At 40.4% G+C, this 21,252-nt stretch overlaps 2 protein-coding genes across 4 annotated transcripts in view; one reads left to right on the forward strand and one right to left on the reverse strand.

Annotated features, from left to right (window-relative positions):
- The first annotated feature begins 1,559 nt into the window (after window positions 1–1,559).
- Window positions 1,560–18,568, forward strand: GPRC5B (G protein-coupled receptor class C group 5 member B). Of its 2 annotated transcripts, none has more exons than XM_076351545.1 (4): window positions 1,560–1,667; window positions 7,750–8,763; window positions 13,416–13,528; window positions 14,935–18,568. In XM_076351545.1, the coding sequence occupies exons 2-4, from the start codon at window positions 7,758–7,760 to the stop codon at window positions 14,977–14,979; spliced, it is 1,164 nt and encodes a 387-aa protein (XP_076207660.1). In that variant the 5' UTR covers window positions 1,560–1,667; window positions 7,750–7,757; the 3' UTR covers window positions 14,980–18,568. The 2 variants fall into 2 exon arrangements, with proteins under 2 accessions (XP_076207660.1, XP_076207661.1); XM_076351546.1 differs by lacking the exon at window positions 1,560–1,667 and adding an exon at window positions 2,529–2,582.
- IQCK (IQ motif containing K) overlaps window positions 9,333–21,252 on the reverse strand; it is a 54,386-nt gene continuing 42,466 nt past the window's right edge. Inside the window, exon 9 of one of the 2 annotated variants that reach the window (XM_076351548.1) lies at window positions 9,333–9,946. In XM_076351548.1, the coding sequence (XP_076207663.1) occupies window positions 9,921–9,946 (26 nt within the window). In that variant the 3' untranslated portion in view covers window positions 9,333–9,920. Of the gene's footprint in view, window positions 9,947–18,491; window positions 19,996–21,252 lie in introns of those variants that run through there. The other variant, XM_076351547.1, reaches the window with a different exon arrangement.

Genomic DNA, 21,252 nt, shown 5'->3' on the forward strand with positions numbered 1-21,252 from the left:
TTAGAGAGAAAAGAGCAGAAATGTGAAATTGTTCTTCTGCTTCAGCTGTTCTCCCCCCGCTGCCCTGCCTAAACACAGGCAATTACAGCCCAACCACACCATCCGATTTACTCCATGTCAGCCACGCTGAGAAGTTCAGGTAACCCCCCAAGGCATAATAAGTGACATCTAAATAAGCCCACGCAGGTTAGGATGAGTCTGTTTAAAGGTTACAGTTGTTCTGTGCGGAGGAATGCACGTTTCAGAGCAGACGTTTCCCTTTGGAAGGCTCTGGATACGGAAACCTGGCAAGAAGGGCGGCGTGCTGCCCCTGTTCAGGAAGGACAGGCATCAGTTGCTCCCCGCTGATAACACCATGTCAACTGTAGCTGCTCAGTTTCTCGTTAGCGGTTTAAGTGAAAACATAAAACCACGGATGCAGGATACAGCACGGCTGCCGGTCACAGAGGCATCACACAAACGTACTCTAACCAGTTGAGAAGGCAAGCAAGTTTCTCCTGTTCATGAACATCATGGGCTGAAGCTGACTGTCTTTCCCTGCTACAAATAGCTCCTCCCGAAGTTTGTAGGAAGCCCTGTCCTGTGCATAAGGGTTACAACTGTCTCAGATTTGAACAGTGGAGAAGCTGGAAAGTGGGAGATTAGCTGCATGTTGGGAGGTGGGAGGCAGATACCGAACAGTTCCCAGCATCGCCTTTGCAGGGCCTCATGCGCTCACAGGGCCTGCTCCCGAATTTTGCTGCATAAGCAGACTGTAAAATTTCACTTGCACGATAAAGACGCACTTAACATTTTTCTCTTCCAAATGTTTAGCTGCTGTCTGAGGTAGCAGCAGGTTGGACGCATGCCTTCGGGGCAGATTTGGTGAACGTATCCAGCCCATTGCAAAATCCCCACTGTCACAAGGCTGCAAAACTTCCCACCTCTGAAATCCCCAAATTGGCCATAGGTGTGCACACGCAGCTAACGTGCCTGGGAGGTGTTTGCCTAATCCACACTGCCCATGTTTCTCTCGCACTCACTTGTGCAGCACGGGAGCACACAGGAATGCCTCTGTGCATGTGTGCCTGCTCACGCCTTTCTGTGTGCCCGGCGTTCGCGTCACCTTGTAGGAGCACGTAGAGCTGCGACCACACGTGTGTCCGACTGTGCAAGACTACGCTTATAGAGGCTTATACGTGCCACGCTGCACATGCAGCTCTGCGTGTGCGCACCCTTGCCGCGTGGATGCCCGCTGCTCCTTTCCCCGGGGCTGCAGAGCAGCCCCGCGCTGACCATGACGCCCCGGTGCCGGGGGGTGCGCTGCCCCCGGGGTACGCCGGGCCGGGCCGGGCCGGGCCGAGCCCGGCCCCGCCGAGCCGTGCCGTGCCGTGCCGGGGCGGGGCGGGGCTGGGGCGGTGGGAGGGGGCTGGCCGCGGGGCCGTAGCGCAGCGGGGCGGCGGGCGTAGAGCGCGGCGGGCAGCGCACCGGACCGTACCGCTCCGCTCCGCTCCGCACGCCGCGCACAGGGGCCAGGCGCTCCATGAGCCGCCTCCGCCGCCGCGGGGGGGCTCGGCGCTGCGCTCGCTCCCCGCCGCGGAGCCGCCGCGCCGCCGGTGCCGGGATGTGACTTGCGGCGGGCTGGCGGACAGAGCTGCCCCGCCGCCCTCGGCCGCAGCAGCCAGCGGGTGAGTGAGCGGGCGGGGGGGACCGGCCCCCGGTCCCGGCTGCGCCGGAGCCGCGGCGCACCCGGGGCAGCGCTGCGGGGGGGGGGGAGGCACAATGGAGCCGCTCGCCCGGCTTTGCTCCGTGCGCTGCCCGCAGAATTAGCCCGGTGGCCGCGAGCAGACAACAGGCTGGATATAGGAGTCCGGGAGGGGGATTAGACGGGATATAGGGCAGGACGGGGGGGGCTGAGGCAGGGGGCTGCGCAGCGCGGCGGGGAGCGGGGAAGAAGGCTGGCGAGGAGGGTAGAGGAGTTCAGAGACAGGATGGGGAAGGCGAGCGGGGACGGGCGGGGGAGGGAGAGGCTGGAAAAAGAAACCGAAGAGGGAAATGAGCGAAGGGACAAAAGAGAGGAGGCTGGAGCGGGATAGACAGCGTACGGGAGGAGGAGGTTGCAGGCGGATTACGGGGAGACCGGAGAGGAGGCAGCTGCGTACCGGCCTGCGAGGAGGGGGCTGCTCGGCTTCGCACCCGCGCTCGTACGCGGACACGGGGTAGTTGCAGCAAAGCCAGGCACCTTTGCGCTGTTGTCTAGCTCACTTCTCGGCGGGAGCTCAAGGGCAGCGGTGATGGGATCTGGGCCGAGCGGGAAGAGCCTTTCGCTGGCCCCTCGCTGCTGCTGTCTGGTCCCGGGGCCGGTGGGAGCCCCGGCCGGGGCTGTGGGTGCGCAGCGCTGGGTGCAGTGCAGCCCCGCAGAAGGGCTGCGCAGCATTAGCAGTTTTCTCTCTAGTTAATAAAAAGCCCCGTCTCTGTATTACCTCTCCCCAAAGCCAAATAGCGATAGGATTGAGCACTTATGTGAACCCTTTGTTTACACCTGACCTAACGTTTATCCCAAGGCTAACAAGATTTCCTGCGTGCTGAACCTAAACACCTAGGTTGGTTATCATCGCTGTAGTACTGAGTATCTATTTGTTGGTGATATGCTTGCTACTCGCCAGCAGTGAATATCAGTGTTGAGGTGTGCTCTCGCTACATCAGAAGAAATCGGGTGAAGGAAACCCATCTGCCATGAGGCTGTGACATGAACAGAAACAGTCCGAGAGTTAGCAAAGAAAAGAAAAACACTGATTGCTATCATTGATTGCTATCGGTAGTATAATGAACATCAGGCATTAGTCAGAAGTATCCAGGCACAGGCGATATACAGAATCTGACCAAAGGGAATTGTGAGCACCTAGAATATTAGAAAGATAATTTCATATTATATTCAGCATCGCAGAGTATTTCTAAATGAAACCAGTGCTTTTTCTATGTGTCCTTTTCGGAGTAGGGTCTTGTTTTCTGTAACTGTGAGGCTGTACATAGCATGATGCGTGTTATTCTAATGCAGGGGATGTCTAAATCACCGCTGTATTTTTGCATACAAAGCACAAGTGCACTATTAATTATTATTCTGGAAATACATTTCTTGAGTAGTCTGATCTCGGCTTGGCTCTGTTATCAGTCCTGAAGCTCATTTGTCAGATCTGATCAAAAGAAGCTGGCAGAGATCCCATGTTGTGATTAATTTCTCACTCACTAGCATCTCTCCATAACACTTTGTGGTGGGGGCGGTTGTCTTTTGGAAATTGTACAGTGAACCAGTCTTCTGCCTATGTGTGGCAGAACAGGTTACTGTTTGTGCTATTATGCTTTTATTTATTAGATTGTTTTTCTTCTCTGTGATTGGATGCATCTACCTGTATCAGTTGATTAACGTTAGGACTCTAAAAAGGGGAACGGATAACACATCTAACCACAAATAGCCTAACCTTAAATCTTGGTTACAGATTTATTCTTTATATATTATTCTCCAGCAGCATACAGCAGTATCTTTTTGACCAGATAAGAGATATTTGCAGTCTTTGGCCAGAAGACTTTAGCTATTGAAAGCCTCATTGATTTTCAACTGTGACAACTTTTTGATGACAACTGTGAGATTTTGTTTCTGCTTAGTTGCTTGTAATTGTACTTCGTACCCGCTGGGGCAGCCTTGTGTCTGCCATTTCTGTAGTGATTCTACACCTGATAATGTAGGGGACTTCACTCTGTTGAAAACAGTGGAGTTGTTGTTGTTGTCATTGAGAGCAGATTTTGGACCAAAAATTGAGGACTGGATTTGCAAGCTGTCCTGCTAATTGTTTGCTGCTTTTGCCTGAAATGTCTAAGGCTTATTGATTCATTTTAAGTGCTCGTGATTGCTCTGGGTTCAGGTATGTTGGCTTAACTACTTGTAAGGAAATATAATTTTGGAGGGGGATCTGGGAACAAACAAAAAAATAAACGTCAAGTTGATTTCCTTCTGTATGAACAGTTCCATTCAACTATGCGGGGGATATATTGATGCCACTTACTATATCTGTGCTGGAATGTTTCTGTGACATTTCTGTATTACTATTGCTGTAGCTCTCTGGTAATAGCAGAAGTGAAGTGCCAGTCAAATAGAGTGTTATTGTTACTATCGTGAGGTTGCATAACTTTGCTAAGAGCTAATCTAGACATAAAGAGGTAAAAATACTACTCCTCTGCAGTTACTGATTTAGGTAACTACTGGGGATAATGTGCAGACAGAATATTCCAGTACAAAATCTCGAGAGACACAGGGCTCTGCCATTCTACCCACAGCACAGGCTTGAGGAAGACACTATTTTAATAAAAAAACCATATTGATATACTTCTTTTTTTCCAAACCAACTTTTCTGACAAAAAGACTTACTGGTTTTCCCTTAAATTTATTGAATCTATGGTTTCATCTAAAGCTGTGGTATTCCCTTGCCAAACTTGTATGTTGTAATGCAATGTTTTTCCTTGTCTATACACTTGTCTGAGTTCAGTGCTGAGTACCAGTGCTAGAAAGAGGATTTTGGCTAGTATCATCGTGGGGGTTGATTATTAATGTTACCAGTTTTTACCTAGTCGGGCAGAAATACGTAGTAAACAGGTTGCAAACATGGCTATATTGATAGTAGTAGTGAGGAAAAGATTCCTTGTTTGGAGATTTCAAGCCCTGCTTGCAAGCTTTGGCGTGGACAGGATCTACTGTTTAGCGAGACTTACTGACATTTGGTAGGAATATAATTTCATGCCAAGAATACCTGTCAGCAGTCCTAGAGATTTCTTGGTCAATACAATAGCTATCTAGGAGATTTCTAAGAGAACCACTGTTTATTTCCATCAGCTCTCCCAAAAGTAATTTCACAAATGGAAGTAACTTGGGAAAACTACTCCTGAGTTGACCATCTCAGCATTTCTGAATATCTATTTTGTCTGAAGCTTAATTTCCCCTTCCAAAAGAAACTACTTCTTCGTACTCAAAATTCATTAACCCTCCCTTCCCCCCTCCCAAACACTTCCAAATAGGAAGAGGAAACAAATGATGGGCTGACAATATGACTGCTTACCCATGCAGCACAATCTCCATGGAAACAGACTGTCCTAGAATAGCTCAATCACATGAGGGTTACATGACATGAATAAAGTAACCAGAAAACTGGAAAACGTCTTAGAAATGGAGATACTTGCACTTAATTCATTACCCCCCAGGTCTTTGGAGAGTAGCTAATAAACAAAACTAGTATTGAAACCAATTTAGTACACACATATCATAATTTGTAAGTGATAGGATAGTGGAAAATTAACATGATCCTCACTTAAGGGCTGTTTATTGTTTCCAGTTTGGGAGACATTTAGAATGAATTTTGAATAATTTTCCACATGACCTCCTGCTTCTTGAAATCGGTACCAGTGGTTTGTGGTATTGCCGTAGTAGATCCTAGTGGATTTCCTCCTTTTGTATCAGCAGGCACTGACCATTTCACACTTTAGGACATTTTGGATATTCTAAAGAGTAAATGCACTAGTTGAAGTAGGAACCGCCTGTGCATAGAAGGAATTGCAAAATTACCTTCAGAAAGTTTCCTTCTAGTTAATTATGTACTCATAGGGCAAGGAGATCTATTGAGTGTAACCACATTCAATACAAAAATGAATATATTTCACTGATGATTAGTTTTCTGTCTGTAAAGTCAGTGTTTTTAACGTGAGTGTTGTGACAGTCATTGAGAGACCTGTTATACAAATCAGATATAAACAGGTAAATATTCTACCAATTCACCATAAAGTAAATTACAGTTAGGTAGAAAAAAAAAATCATTACTCGTTAGCTGCATGTCATTGCATCATTAGAACATTGTAGCCCTTTCAACAGTGTAAGGATACTATAATTTCTATGGGTAGGCAAAGATATCGATTACCCTTTTCCTGTTTGTCCAGTCCCAGATCATGTTATTTGTCACAGCTTCCACTTCTGAGATGAAGTTTTGTAATAAGCTTTTTTGTCTGTTGTATGAATGAAGTCCATAAAGTCATTACGCATTTATATTGGCACATTTGCTGTCTTGGTGCCTCTAATAGGAAACAGCATAATTTCAATCATCTGTCTCCTGGCAGAGGCCGACAACAGGCATTGGTCATAACTCAGTGAAAGGGGAATGAACATTAGTTTGAAGATTGATATCTTCAAGATTTAACTTTGATCATTACAGGACTGTAATGTGCAGGAAGAAAACCCGTAGTTCTCAGCTGTAAGAGATTCTCTACAGTTTCGGACAGTCTATGTAAATAGTTTTTGTATTGGTTATGACTAATCATGTTCAATACAAGAACATTGCACCATTACGTTAAACCATTTTCAACTCATTAACGTTTTTGATGTTTTCATTAAACGCATTTCTGATTTATGAAATATCTTTAGATTGGTAATCATTTGGGGCTGTTTGTTTAACTTACAAAAGAGCTACTGATAGTTTCTCTGCTTCTCGCTTTATATCTTAAACACGTCGCATGAGCTATGTGACTGACAGTATTGCCTGTTTATATGGTGCTTTTCTTCCATATGGTCATACCATACAAATGGAAGTCTTACTCTGAACATTTTCACCTAGGCACGATGATCCTGCTGGAACCTGCGGCACTAACTATGCAAGTGAAGGTTAACAGCGTCAGGTTTCGTATCTGGTGCATGTAGTGTTTACTTCAGACTGCCCTTACACGGCAGCTATTGCTGGGGCAGATTGTTCATTTAAAGGTTACATTTTTAACTATCTCCTTTGCCCTGCTTTGCTTAATAAAAGCAAATGCTATGACACGTATAATCTTAAAGCACCGAACCCCTGTTCTTCCCCAAACTAAGTTGGAATTCGTATAGGCTTTTGGTCCTGATGGTGGAGTGGGATATGTTGTGTTCCTAAAGAGTTTACCATTGTTCGCTCTCTGGATTGGGGAAAGTGATGCTCTGTTTTTTGTTGTTTGTTTCCTTTGGATGGCTTTTGACTTGCTAAGAAGCACAATGAGTCATTCATTTTTGATTAGTTGATTGATGACACTGCATGTGTGCACAATTGTTACAGAATATGGGATTTCTCTAGCCAACCATTCCCATTTGCAAATGCAATCTAATACCTGGGCTTTGGAAGAGGATGAAAGGAGTGCATATTATAACTGCCTATTGACTGAGCATGAAAACAACATTTTCCTTTTAAAAAAAAAAAAAAAAAAAAAAGCACGATGTTTATTTTCCTGGGACTGCTCTATCCTATAAAAAAAAAAAAGTGGTTTTGACTCTGCCTTTATTCCAGTAGAAGGAACAAGGCGATGAAACAGTCTAATTCTGATACAACTTAGACTTGCCTCAGGCCCAGTGCAATTTACACATACTTTAAGCACCTGAATTTGAACAATAAAGTACTGTAGATAATGTATTATTTTGCAACAGGATACCTAACTTCTTCTGGTTGTATTTTAGGATATTTGCAGGGACAGTGTTTGGAAATGTTGTTTTCAATCTGTGCAAACACAGAAATGAGTCAGTTTGCATTTTGAGTACAACAGGCAAAAGCAGCTTTCTGGGAGGGCAGCAAAGGGGACTGGGGTAGGCTGTGCCAGGTGCAAATCCAGTGCAAAAAACCAGCAACCACGGGCTACTGAAACAAGCTGTGCTTCCAATTGCTGTGAAATCCTCCAAAGTGAACTGTAGCTAAACAAACAAATATTTTGTTGTCTCAGACAGAAAAATGAAAACCTACCCAGCCATTGGTTTCTTCCTCCTCTTCGTGATCAGCTATGGCTCTTCTGAAAACTCAAGTACGTCTAGAGGGTGTGGACTGGATCTTCTCCCTCAGTACGTGTACCTGTGCGACCTGGATGCCATTTGGGGAATAGTTGTGGAGGCAGTTGCGGGGGCAGGTGTGCTGACGACGTTACTGCTGATGCTGATTTTGCTGGTGAGGCTGCCCTTCATCAAGGACAAGGAGAAGAAGAGCCCCCTGGGAATGCACTTCCTCTTTCTTTTTGGGACTCTCGGACTGTTTGGGCTGACGTTTGCTTTCATCATACAAGAAGATGAAACGGTGTGCTCTACCCGAAGATTTCTATGGGGAGTTATCTTTGCTTTGTGCTTCTCGTGCTTGCTAGCTCAAGCCTGGAGACTTCGCAGACTAGTTCGACATGGGAAGAGTCCATCTGGCTGGCATCTAGCTGGTGTGGCAATCTGCCTGATGCTCGTTCAGGTCATTATTGCAACCGAGTGGTTAATACTGACAATTGTCAGAGATAACAAGTTGGCCTGCAGCTATGAACCAATGGATTTTGCTATGGCTTTGATTTATGTTATGTTCCTGATGGTATTTACCATGGGATTTTCTCTTTTCACTCTCTGTGGAAAGTTTAAGAAATGGAAGAAAAATGGAGTATGCCTCATTATAACACTTTTTTTTTCCATTCTGATTTGGGTAGCTTGGATGACTATGTACCTCTTTGGTAACGCTGAGCTAAAGAGAAGAGACAAATGGAGTGATCCCACTCTTGCTATTGCACTGGTGTCCAGTGGTTGGGTGTTTGTTATTTTTCATGCCATCCCAGAGGTCCACTGTACCATCCTTCCATCACAGCAGGAAAACACTCCCAATTATTTTGATACTTCACAGCCAAGGATGCGTGAAACTGCTTTTGAGGAAGATATACAGCTTCCTCGGAGCTACATGGAAAATAAAGCCTTTTCAATGGATGAGCATAATGCAGGTAAGAATTTACTATAGAAGACTATATTTTTCTGTAGTAGCCAAGAAAATCATCTGTATGAGACATTTTTCAGGTGTTCAAAACAAGAGTCATTACAAATAACATATTTTTCACACTACATATTGTTTCCTTTTACAATTTTTATTAAGATATCACCTTGTGGGGGGGAAAAATGAAAAAAATGCAATATAGAAAATAAGTCTTTGGTTAAAATAATTCTTCTGCATGTTGTTTTTTCATTGAAAAACTGAACAATTTCAAATGCAAAGCCAATGCTGAAAGCCAAAAAAATGCACTGTGGAAAAAATAGCCTCTATTTTAAAATAGTTTAAATTACATTTTTTGTCATTATCAGTTAACAACATTTAATATGAAATACTTTCCAAAAACCCAAGAAAAAAAATTGTGTTCTATGTTACAAAATGCTCAGCCTCAGGCAGCAAAATAATTATTATTAATTATATATCCATTAAAATGGGATTTAATGCCACTTTGTGAGACTGTGGGGGAAAAAATGCAAAGTGGCGTATAGACAAGTTCAAAGACAGTCTTTGTTCTGACAGCTTTAACCTCTGAACAGAGTATGCATAGATAGAGGTTTCCAGGTAATGGTGGCTTTCCTTGTCATAGCTGTTTGGTGACACAGAACAATGTGTGGTGACACATCATTAAAATCTGCAATGGAAATGTTTTTGAGCCATTACTGAAAGGGCCAGCAACAACTGTTAGCTTGAGAGATCCAAACCATTGCCGGACGTTTAACCCATATCAGAAAATACACAGGGATGCTTATGTGACCAGAGATGGGAAGCACGAGCCTGATGGTGTTCTGTAGTGCAGGTTGCAGTCTGGTGCTGTCCCACGGTTGGATAAAGGGTTTCATTACTAGTTACACTGCTTTTCATTCACTCAAATGGAGAAGAGGACTTTGGAATCCCAGCCAATAGTTGCCACATGGCTTTGGCAGCCCGTAAAAGGCGGCTTGGGGCACGTTGTCCAGGCACTTCACCTTCCTATTCATCTTTATCTATCTTTGATTTCCTCTGGGTTTGATGTTTCCTCTGGATATAGACCAGACGTGGAGGAAAACAGTACTCTTCTTTGGCACAATGTCAGGTCAGGAAGGCATTTTTCCTCTAAGTGTTTTAGCAGGAACTTTAAAGGTCTCCTTCTAGTATGGAAGCTTTGAACAGAAAGGAGTTAAGTTCTGTGAGTATATTCCAAGGGCAGTGGTAAAACAAACAAAAAATCGCATGGATAAAAGAATGGTTGTTTATTACTAATGTTCGAGCAGCAGAGGCAGCTTCACAACAGACTGTAAAAGCACTTTTTTTTTTTTTTAACTGTCCTCCATCCCCCATTAAATTAATTTCATAGTAAGGTAACTGCACTGGCTTCAGTGGAGCTATTTCTGACTAAGGCAGCTCTAAGAACAAAATTGGATCTTTCACTCTGTATTGTTCCCATTCATGCATACATTTTAAAAAAGAACTGGAGGCTCCTTTTTGATCTAATCATTCAGTGATTAAGTTTTTTAGCGAAATGGATAGACGTATGATAGCCATAAAATCATTATAGTGTCTATTATAATGCAATTTATGTTCTGTTTTAATCTATCTGAATCTTACGCAGTACAATACAAAATAGATTTCCTTATCTGATGCCCTTATTAATATTTATCGTAATAAATGCATGTCACTCCTATTCCTATGGCATGTGGGAGAAGGATACATAAATTTTTAATAAATCAAAACAGATTCATTATTCCTTTGCAGCAGTTCTTTAAGTACAGACTTATGACAACGGGGTTTGGAGACAACACTTACTAGTATGGTAGAGACTTGAAGTAAATACAGGTAATAATATTCAAGTCACATATTACGGCTGCTGAAGTGTTAAATTAAGTCAGATCACTGTACTGATGGTTGTCAGTGGCTAAGCACCTGGAATCTATTAGCAATTGGCTCTCTGTAGGTATGTAGAGAATGTTCTCTTCTTTTATTCATTTAATTAACCTCAATTCAAGAATTCATCATTAAGAGTTTAGAAATTAAAGGAAGGGTACTTTCTTCAATTATACTTAAGAATGATGTTTAAGAATATAAGATCTACTAGTTGTAAAATTTTGGAAGCCAGGATAACCAGAAAACACCTCTTAGTTCCCTGACTGTAATATCTGTTGTAGTAAGTAGTTAGCTTTAAATAGAAGACATGCTTGGATAAGTATTTTCTATTAATTCTTGTTATCTCTACTAATACTTGTATAAAATAATTTAGTAATTTTGCTCTTTTTTCTTTTTTTTTTTTTTAAGATTTTAAGCAGCATTTTAAGAACCTGAGAAACCTTTAAACTGTAGGTTCAAACAAGCATGTTTTCCTCGTTTCTCGCTTTCTTAGCAAAATGTAGCTCCAAGTTACACATAACAACAAGAACTGTTCTATTCCAGGAATATCATTAAGCATTAATAAAGCAAAACTATTTTAAAGTCAATTATTTAAACATCATTTAAACAATATACTGATCTGGGATTTTAATATTCATATGATAGATAAGTTGAAATATCTACTTAAAAGAGTTATTTTCATACCTGTGTCTTGTAAAAATGTTAGTAAAGTATTTAGAAACCCTGGAAAAAGGCAACTTGAACAAGTTCTCAGTGCTCTCTGGAAGTGCAGTGCACACTAGTAGGGCAACTAGTATGGCAGAGAATTTGCCTCATACATGAAAAATCTGGATGTGAAATGTAGAATGCTACAGCTGTCAATAAACCCAAGCCTAAGCAGCTCTGGTACTCACTGAATTTCATTTATGACCTTTTACAAGTTACCCTCAGAGCCAATGCCTAAAAACAAAGTTAACAAAATTTAAAATACATGTTAAAAGGAGACTTTGACATGACATTTGCTCAAATCTTCTTGGCACTATTTTTTTTTACCTATACATACTCTATGCAAGTAGATGTATTTAATAGTAATGGAGAAAGCAGAAAGAAAAATGGTAAATCTGGTATGAGAAAAAAATTCCAAAATGAGTATTTTGACAAGCTTTTTCTGATTCTCATGTTAAAAGAATTTCAGACTTTTTGCAATAGTAGGGAAGGAAAATCTAGCAATATGAAATTGAATTTACTGGCCCTTTAAGATAACTTTGAAATGACCATGGAAATTTTGTGTAAATATTTTGTGTAAATGTATAAATATTTTAATGATAGTATGCATTATAAAGAGATTTTTTTTCTTTATATGTACTAGCAAATACCAGTGTAATCATTTGTGTTTAACACACAATAAGAAGCCAAACTACAAAGAAAGAATACTACTGACCCTGAGATGGTTAAATATAAAATAAAAATTACATAATTCTAGAGTAGGCATTTTCATCTTTTGTTCTCCCAGTGTTCTGCAAAAATACCTAATTTTAAAATATAGAGCAAGTGAGCGTCTGTGTGTATCTGAAGTCAACAACTGAGCATTTGCAGGGCTGGATTTCTAAATTTCTGTGCTAAATCAATAGTGTTCATCTCTGTGCACAACTCCCAAAGAGAGGAGTAGCAGTGGATAGAGGACAGCATATGGCAGTAGGATCCATTGAAATCTTGTTCCACACAGTGCAACTGTATTAAATCCTGGCTTCATTAAAGTCTATGCTGAAATTCTTGTAAACTTCAGCTCATTCAGGATTTCAGGCAGAGAGTGTAGAATTGTAATTTTAATTAAATCTAAGAGAAATTAAGAAGATACTAAGAAAATATCAGCTCACAAATGAGTATTGCCCGTTTTAACCACGCAAGTCGCATGGATAAATGAGCTCTGTTCCCTGGCCACATCTGAATTCAGTGAAGCCGTTATTTACCCCCGAAGTAAAAAGAGAGTTTGTATGTGCCAGTCCCTGGACTGGCTCAGAGAGAAAGAAGCATATCCCTAACTATGCATCTCTCTCATTCACAGTATACATCTTGAATACCAACTTGTGCTAAAATTAATGGAGACACAGACGTATTTCTGGTATAAACATTCAGAAGGACAATCAGTATCTTCCCTTTTGCTTCAGTCATTTGCCATGTTTAAGCTATTTGAAAGCAATATTTACTTCATATTTCTAGTTTCTCAGAGTAAATATAATCTGAAACATCTGGAAAATCCTTATGTGCTAGTCATGCTGAAGTAATGCTCAGGGGGGTTGTGAGCATGCTTTACTGGCTCGAGCAATGTTTTGGATCCCTGTCCTCTGAATTTGATAGAAGGCAAAATGTAATATCATTTTACTTAACCCCACAGTATCCAGACCAATACAGTAAGCACTTTGCAAACTACATTGTGCAAGATACATCAAAGGTTTGATGATTGAAAACATTCAGCTCCTATTGAAATGAGACTAAGCAAACTTCAAAAATTTGGTTCCAATAAATTTTTTCCCGTTCCACAGCAAACAGTTAATTTTATGTAAAACTGATTCTTCTGAGATCCATCCCAAATATGTAAGAAAAACTGCTGTTCAAAAGCAATGTGAAAACTGGTATGGCAGCACGAAAGTTAAAATCAATGGCAAAGTTCCCAATAACTAAACTGGAAGCAAGGTACTTTTATGATTTCAAAGGAGATGCACAGCATTAATTGTGTTCCTAAGAACGATCTCTCTTTTCTAAACACAGCGCTAAGAACGGCAGGATTTCGAAACGGCAGTTTGGGAAGCCGACCTAGTGCTCCTTTTAGAAGCAATGTTTATCAGCCAACTGAGATGGCAGTTGTGCTAAATGGTGGGACTGTAAGTATCAAAATGTGATGATTTAAGAAATCTTTGATATGCACTGATATAATTGAAAACCCTGCTTTTAGCTTATTCACAGCAGGAGGGAAAGCTATAAATGAAAATTCGGGCAGCAAGTATGCATGTAATGCTTCCCTTCCCTCTAGAAAAGATGTAATTACAAAGTATTTTGCATTTCTTTACTTGGCCGTTCACATTATGCAGCGTAGCTTGAGTGAACCAAGTTCTTTGGTGAGACTACATATTCAATGGCCCTTTCAAATTAAATTTGTGTTAAGGTATTTAACATAACTATTAAGCAACACAACTTCTAACCTGATTTTTTTCAAGATGATGTGAGTCACACAAATGTTTGCAGGCCAGTATGTTACTTTAAATAAGAATCATTGTTGCAGATATGTCACATATCTTCCATTTTCTTGTAAAATGTATGTAATTCTTTGTAAGTAAGTTACAGATGTGTACGTCTCTGGGAAAGGGATTCATAAAAGAGGAATATAGAATATTTTAATGTTAATAGCATTGAGTCTTCTTTCTTAGACAATAGTTTGGCATGCCATTCTTTGATAGACCTGTTTTTCTGCAGCCTGGTTGTTGTAAGAATGGCTTGGTGATCTGATGCCAAACAGACTTTCTAAATGTTTTTCACATGATGTGTAATTTGCACTTGAAGACATTTCATATAGCAGGCATACTGTTGAAAAAGAAGAATTTTCATCCCCATATTTTTCATGCATACCTACATGCTTCTTAAAAATCTACCCATGAGCCAGTTTATACTCATGTGAGTTGGGTTTTATTTATTTTGAATCATGAGCTGATTCCATAACTCAACCTTTGCATTAAAACCAAATAACATGAACTGATTGCAGGTCTCTTTTTGTTTTTAAATAAGTAAAGTTTTGGTTGATTTTAGTGAACAAGAGGAACTAGATACAAGGATTCTCCCGTGTGGGTGAGACAGTGGGAAACATATCAACTTGAATAAAATGAAAAAGCTCGTGCTTTGCTGTCAGTAATGAATAGCATCCTTCTGATGTTTGGACTCATCTATGCCTATGTTTTCTGATACCAGAATATGCAGCTCAGGGAAAAGGCAGCTTAAAGATGAGAAGCTAGACAATTTGTTTTGGGATTTTTTTTGTTTGTTTGTTTTTGCTTTGTTTTGAGGTGGATACAAAGCTTAAGGGAGAACATCAGATAGTAAAATGAGAGATTAATGTGTATATACAGTCATGGTTTTTACAGAGGTAAATGCACTGTATGGGTGGAAGATGAGTTTCTTTGTATCACTTTGCTCTGGAACTACTGTCTGGAAAGCTGCCATGTACATGTAGCATGATAACACTGATTTTTGAACAGACTAGATCTCTCAGTTATGGGTTTGTTATCCTTATTTCCAGATACCAACTGCTCCGCCAAGTTACACTGGACGACACCTCTGGTGAAAGGCTGTAGGCTGTAGAGAATAAGAATCCTTGTTGCAGATGTTGTCCCCTGGCAGTGTGTCTTTGAGGGAGGAATCCATAACAGTACCAGAACAAAGCAACAAAACATCCAGGAGCTTTCGAAATCCTACAGAGGATTTTGCCTAAATGTGAACACCATTGAACTGATAAGATAATTGCAAAAACAAAATTGTAAAACTGAAGCTGAATCTAATTTAAAATAGAAGTAGGCACACCTTAAATTTGAAGAGGGGGATATTGTATTCTGAAATGTAAGATATTCTCTTGTCTGTAACTAGTGTGCAAGGCAAGCCTGTTTTTGTTGGTTGCCAGTTGCTTGCAAAATACCCTCCTCTCACCTAAACTTAATTCATGTTGCCACAAGAGATTGCCACTACAGTGTGAAAACATGCAGGATTTCTTTCCGTTTTGCTCCTTTTCCCTTCATTTCAAACGTCATGAAAGGTACCTTGTTTGCTTCATTAGCTGTACTGTACAGTCACATAGCATCATGCGTAGTCAAGCATTGTCACTCAGTGGCAACTAAATTACCATTACACTGTAGGCTGATACTCTTCTCCTTAAAAAGCTGGTGTAGGAAATGCAGTTCTGGAGGGATGCAAGGTCTATGCATGTTTCATGTGAGTTATGGAGCTTCTTGAGGCAGAGGGGAAAAGCGTAGGTCCAGCACAGAGGCAGCTCTCCTCGGCCACGTGGTATCAATTCCCCATTATTCCAGCCTCAACCCTGTGCGCGAGCAAAGAGCCGCGTGCTCTCACATCTCCTACAGACAAAGCCATTAAGTGAATAAGGGATATACTTTTGCAAAGACTTAGCTGGGGAGAGAACGTGACTCGAGTTTGGCAGAAGGAGTTCGTTGTGACGGTGGATTAAAGGCGGCCCACTGTACTGCCCGAGCCAGCCTGTTCTGTTGGGCTGATCTTGGCAAGCAGGAAAGCGGTGGCCGCCGGGAAGTACTGACCACCTTTCAGGAGAAACTCAGCAGTAGATAGGGTCAAGACCTCCCTTTCTAATCCCTGTTCATGTGAGTAGTCCCCTTGACTGCAGTTGTTTGTGCATTTAAATGTGGTTGTGCATTTTAGTGCCTAGCTAGTAGAATCTCCGTGCTGGAGGTGGTTTGTTGTTGTTTCTGTTTTTTTTTTAAGGTGGTTTCTTCCCTACTCCTCCCCCTCCCCTCCACTTTTTTGTGTCGATATAAGGCAGACTTTCTCAAAGCTTTTTATCTTTGTTTTCTCCAGGTTATTTAAAAGGTTCCCATTGCCCATTGTTTGTGCCATGGTTTTTCATTATGTTTAAGCAATCATTCCTTTATTTAACATCTAATACATATCGGACATTGAAAACATCATTGTATCCTCACTGTTTGGCCAATGTTAATCTTAGCTTTCCTCGATACTAAAACCTAATTGTTTTTACTTGAGGGCATAGGAAACGTATAACAATTAAACTTTGCATATGCTGTAATAAAAATATATATTTTCAAACTAAAAAAATATAATGTACAAATAACTGAATAGCTTAGTAGCTTCACAGAAGGAAGTTACTTGCTGTATACTGCAAAAGAAAGACAAGCTTTTTATTTTTCAAGAGTCTTCCTGATTCTTCATGTACCTCCATTTCTACTGAATTAGGAACCTAGTCCTGCAGACTTGTACTCCCACGAGTAGTCCCATCGACACCAGTAGGCCTACGTACAGGTACAGAGGCTGCAAGACCAGTCCCTAAGTGTTGCACACAGATATATATGTGTATATCTATATATGGAAAAAATATATATTGCCATTCTTGCCATGATCATCTTATGGGGTTTTATTTCAAAGCCCTTCTCTTCCAGAAGCAATGTTTTCTTGTCATGCATGAGTAAAGGAATATATTGGCTCCCCCCTGCCCTTCCCTCCTCGAGGCAAAGGAAGCATGTGCTTGTTTTAGGGATTGCTTATTTTATTTTGTAAGTAACTAGATGGCCTTAGTAACCAAGTAGGGAAGGGGTGGATATTGCATGCTATCCAGTGACTTAGAAATACATTTTGCTTGTTTTAAGCAAAGCTTTGATCAGATAAGATAGTATTTAAGATAAAGATAGGTACCCAGAAGATGCATCATTGGAACAACAAAAAACCTATTACCATCACTTGCCTGCAGAATTTTGGGTTTAAAAACCAGTTTAAAAAAAACCCTCATAAAACTCTATTGTAAAAACATATAAGATGACCATGGCATAAATGGTAGGACAGCTTTCTTTTTAAAAGTTTATCATGCTACAACCAAGATTTATGAATTATAATACACATTTTACAGACCTTGGACAAAATCTGTACAAGATATAGTTATATTAAGAAACGTTTTTTTCTTTTTCTAGATGTGACTGAATTGGTAAATAGAGTTCCCAATCCTGCTCCTGATGAAGTTGTTTGGAATTTGAGGCCTTATGCAAAGATATGGCCAGATCCTACAAACTATTCACGTGACTAGTCTCATTGGGTTAGTCACGTGGACTATTCACAAAACTGCAAATTAGCAGGATTGGGTTTAATTTGTGGTGGTGAAGGTGTGGCAGTAGATTAGGAGGGTCTTTATTTCCCAACTTTATACAATTAGAAATAAGCAACTTTTTTTTGTAAGTCACTAGTCTGTGATGTAAAATGCCCCAAATAAAACTGTAATTGAAGAAAGGCACCTTTATGTTAACTTGTATTTTTGTTACAATAAACAAATCATTTACTTTTGCCTTTTATGAAAGTTATCTAGAATGCAGAGCATCTGTGAACAACGTAGTAAGTAAGTAAGCACAAGCCTTTTGCAGTTCAGTTAATTATAATTAGCTTTTATACTATAAAAGCTACTATGTTGTCCCTTGTTGTCCCTTGACGGTTATGTGCTCATGGTGTTTCCATGCAGAAAAATGAAATCGTGAAGCATCTGAAAAAACTGTTACTGAAACAAGATTTATAATAACTGGCTTTTGATCAATGACTGGAAAAAAGTTCAAAGCCATACTTTACAGATCCTATCCTGCTTTCAGATTAGTTGAGGGCGCCTGACACTTGCCAGAAAATATGTAGCATCTTCAGAAGAACACTCTCAATACATACAGTTGTTTCTATAAACAAGGTACATGAAATACTACAGAACTAGATGTTTCTGTTTTTAGTCTAAACACAGGCATCTTGGTTGGCTTGCTTTGAGCTTGATGCCTTGGGTCTAACCAAAGGCCATGCAAAAGGGAGCATTGTAGCTTTTATAATAAAACAACTGGACTATTCTACCAACTTACAGGATTACAAAGCAGGTGCTTTTTATTAATTGATGAGAGCTAAAGCTCATTTTTGATAGATAATATATATTTATTAAATGTATTAATGTGTGTTTTATAATGTACCCTTTTTTCCGCTGTTGCATACTGGTATCTTATTAAGTACATCTTTAAAGGATTTTCAAGACAATCAATGTGTACCATGATGACTGTACATAAGTATACAAAACTACAAAGGTTGTAAAGCATGGGCAAATGTTTTATTTTCAAAATGCTGTTCTTAACGAGAATAAAGGCTTTACTATTTACTTACAATGTTTGTGTTAACTTGGTGTTAAAATCCACCTAAAATTTTTCCATTACAGTAAACTACTGGTGCTACAGACAGCATTGTCCTGTGGTGATACCAATTCTGCAATATAAGCTAAGTTAAACTAAAGGAAACTGGCTCCTAGTGGCTAGGGCCACATTGTTCCACCTTTGGCCACATTCCCACATTTACCCTTAGCTCTGGCACCTCTCAAACCCACGGTGAGCCAGTCAAGTAGTTGAGCAGCCAAACTTTTAACGCTACAAGTGGTTTTATTTTTTTTTTCCAGTTGGCTCAGCAGTTTCCTGTACTGGCTTAATTGCTAGTGCTTGTGAAAAGGAGGGGATAGGATCATATGGCTGGGGTTGAAGAATGCAGGTTGAGAGTTTTTTCTTCAAATGGTTTGATTTTCCTGATCTGATGCAACAATCAGCATCACCAACCAGGAAAAAAGTGAGGGGTGGGTATTGGTGTAACAGTGAAGACAAAGTCTGTGTAAGTGATGGAAGAAATCCACGTTGAACCACAGCAAGAACTAGAGGGTATCTGTGTTTTATCACACTTTCATTCAAAACAACTAGACCTTTGTTTGACTTGTATGGAATTAGTAGTAGAACTGCAAATATCTTCTCTAATTGTGAAATTATAAAGGCCTAAATAGGACTATGCTTGACAAGACTGAGTTAAAAAAACAACGAGGGTTCCTTAGCAGGGGGCCCAATCTGATTTTTATTCTGCTTGCACCTTGTGTAAGTAAGTACACATACACAAGATTGCTGAAAATGCTATCACTGTGATCTTCATTTTACACTTTCTCAGCACATGGGCTACATGGTAACAAAAGGGCCTTTGACTTTTTTCCCCTGCAGAAACGCAGAGCAACCCTAGCTCTCATTGCTTTCATTTGGAATTGCAGAGGCACAGTGTTTCTGAAAATTAGACTGTTATGAACAGAGCCTGGATTTGTGTAAATTGTCACAGCTTTGCAGAAGTCAGTGAAGCTCTCCAGTTTATACTAAAGGGAGATTTTTGCCTTAGTTTTAACACCTGCCTACATGAGGGTGTAACCCCATTAATCTCATCCAGAGTTTTGTTCCTGTCAGAAAAGCTTGCAAGTGAGCATTCAGGAACACAAGATAAACACAGACTCAAATTTTTTGGTTAAATGTGCACAATTCCATCTGTTTTAACAGAATTGTGCTCACTACTTACACTAGGACTGAATTTTGTCTTGGCATGCTAGGTCCTTACATAATCTCCGTTTGATTTACAACACCTCACATGTAAAACTGTAATGCTAAGAGTGTTTCTAAATCAGTACCACAAAGTTTAGTCCATGAGCTCTGTGTTTTGTGATATTGGTGAGAAAACTAAAATCGAGATGTTGAATGATTTTGTGTATGTTCTTCTGAGTCTTCCGCTTTGCTTCCCACTGCAACCATACAAAATAAAACATTAAATACTTAACTTTCCAAAACATCCACAGAAACAACAAAAAAGTAAACATCCATACTTCCACAGCAAATACTCTCTTGTTCAGTAAATAAATAAAAAAAATCCCCACCCAACCCAAAAGACCTATTTCTTCTATGCATGGCATTTTTTTGACACAGCTTCAGCACTCAGCTACTTGCACACAGTTCTCAGTGCCGTCTGTGGGAGTTGTGCGTGTGTAGCTGAGGGCAGAGTTGTTTGCTAGTAAGAAGTTATTGGATTGTTCAAAAAGAATGAAAGCAGCTCTTTGAGGTTTTTGCTTTGAAGAATTTTCAATTAAAAGTCAGTGATGAAGTCATACAGTTCACCTAGTATATAAATATATTTTTGTCATTTAGGACAACAAGCAAGGTCAATAAAGAATACTTTTTCTGTGTCTCAGTGGAAAGAAGAATGTTATCCATGTGATTGCAAAGGGTCTGCCAAATGGGAAAAATCAGTCAAACAAAGAGCACAGGGTTGCTTGCTGGAGTAAACAATTCTAAATGAACAAAAGCTCTACATAAAAGTAAAATGTCCCACCCCCCTAGTGAAAGCTGTTTTCAAAGCTCTGTATTCTTTCAGAGTGCTGTAATACAGATTAACCTAATGTTTTTCTTCTGCTGATACAACAGTCTGGTTCCACAGTCTACTTCTGTGATTTCAGCTGTCATATTCTATTCTTAATATTTTACAAACTGCCTTTTAACTTATAAAGATAAAAATCTGTTTTTCTACTCCCTACACTTCAGAAGATGCATCTGTACTGTACATCTTTCACATCAAGCAAGTTTGTTGGATGATTTATATATAAAAGTTACGCTATAGGCAAAGAAGGCCAAATAAGCTCAAAAAATTCCCTTTTGTACATACAGTTTCAGGAGTACCCTTCAAAGGCATGCAACTGAAAACCAGCAAACAAAATCCTCTTGGTACGTACCCAGAATACCAGGCTGCAACAGGCCCATGTGCTAATTTAAGGTGCTCAGTGTACTACCAACCTGGAAGATCTCAGCTCATAGAAACATACAGGAAAAGTGATGTATGATGATGAGGAACACAGACAATACCTTAGAAACCCAAAATATGACTGCAGTGGTAGGATATGCCCTACGTTCTACAATGGTCAAGGCAGTACGTGCCCAGTGCCTTGCTGGCACAAGACCCTTCTGGATTTTAGGGCTTTTGTTTGTACAGCTGGTAAGGAGAAAAATCA

Source organism: Aptenodytes patagonicus, chromosome 13 (genome assembly GCF_965638725.1).
Source record: "Aptenodytes patagonicus chromosome 13, bAptPat1.pri.cur, whole genome shotgun sequence".
Taxonomy (NCBI): domain Eukaryota; kingdom Metazoa; phylum Chordata; class Aves; order Sphenisciformes; family Spheniscidae; genus Aptenodytes; species Aptenodytes patagonicus.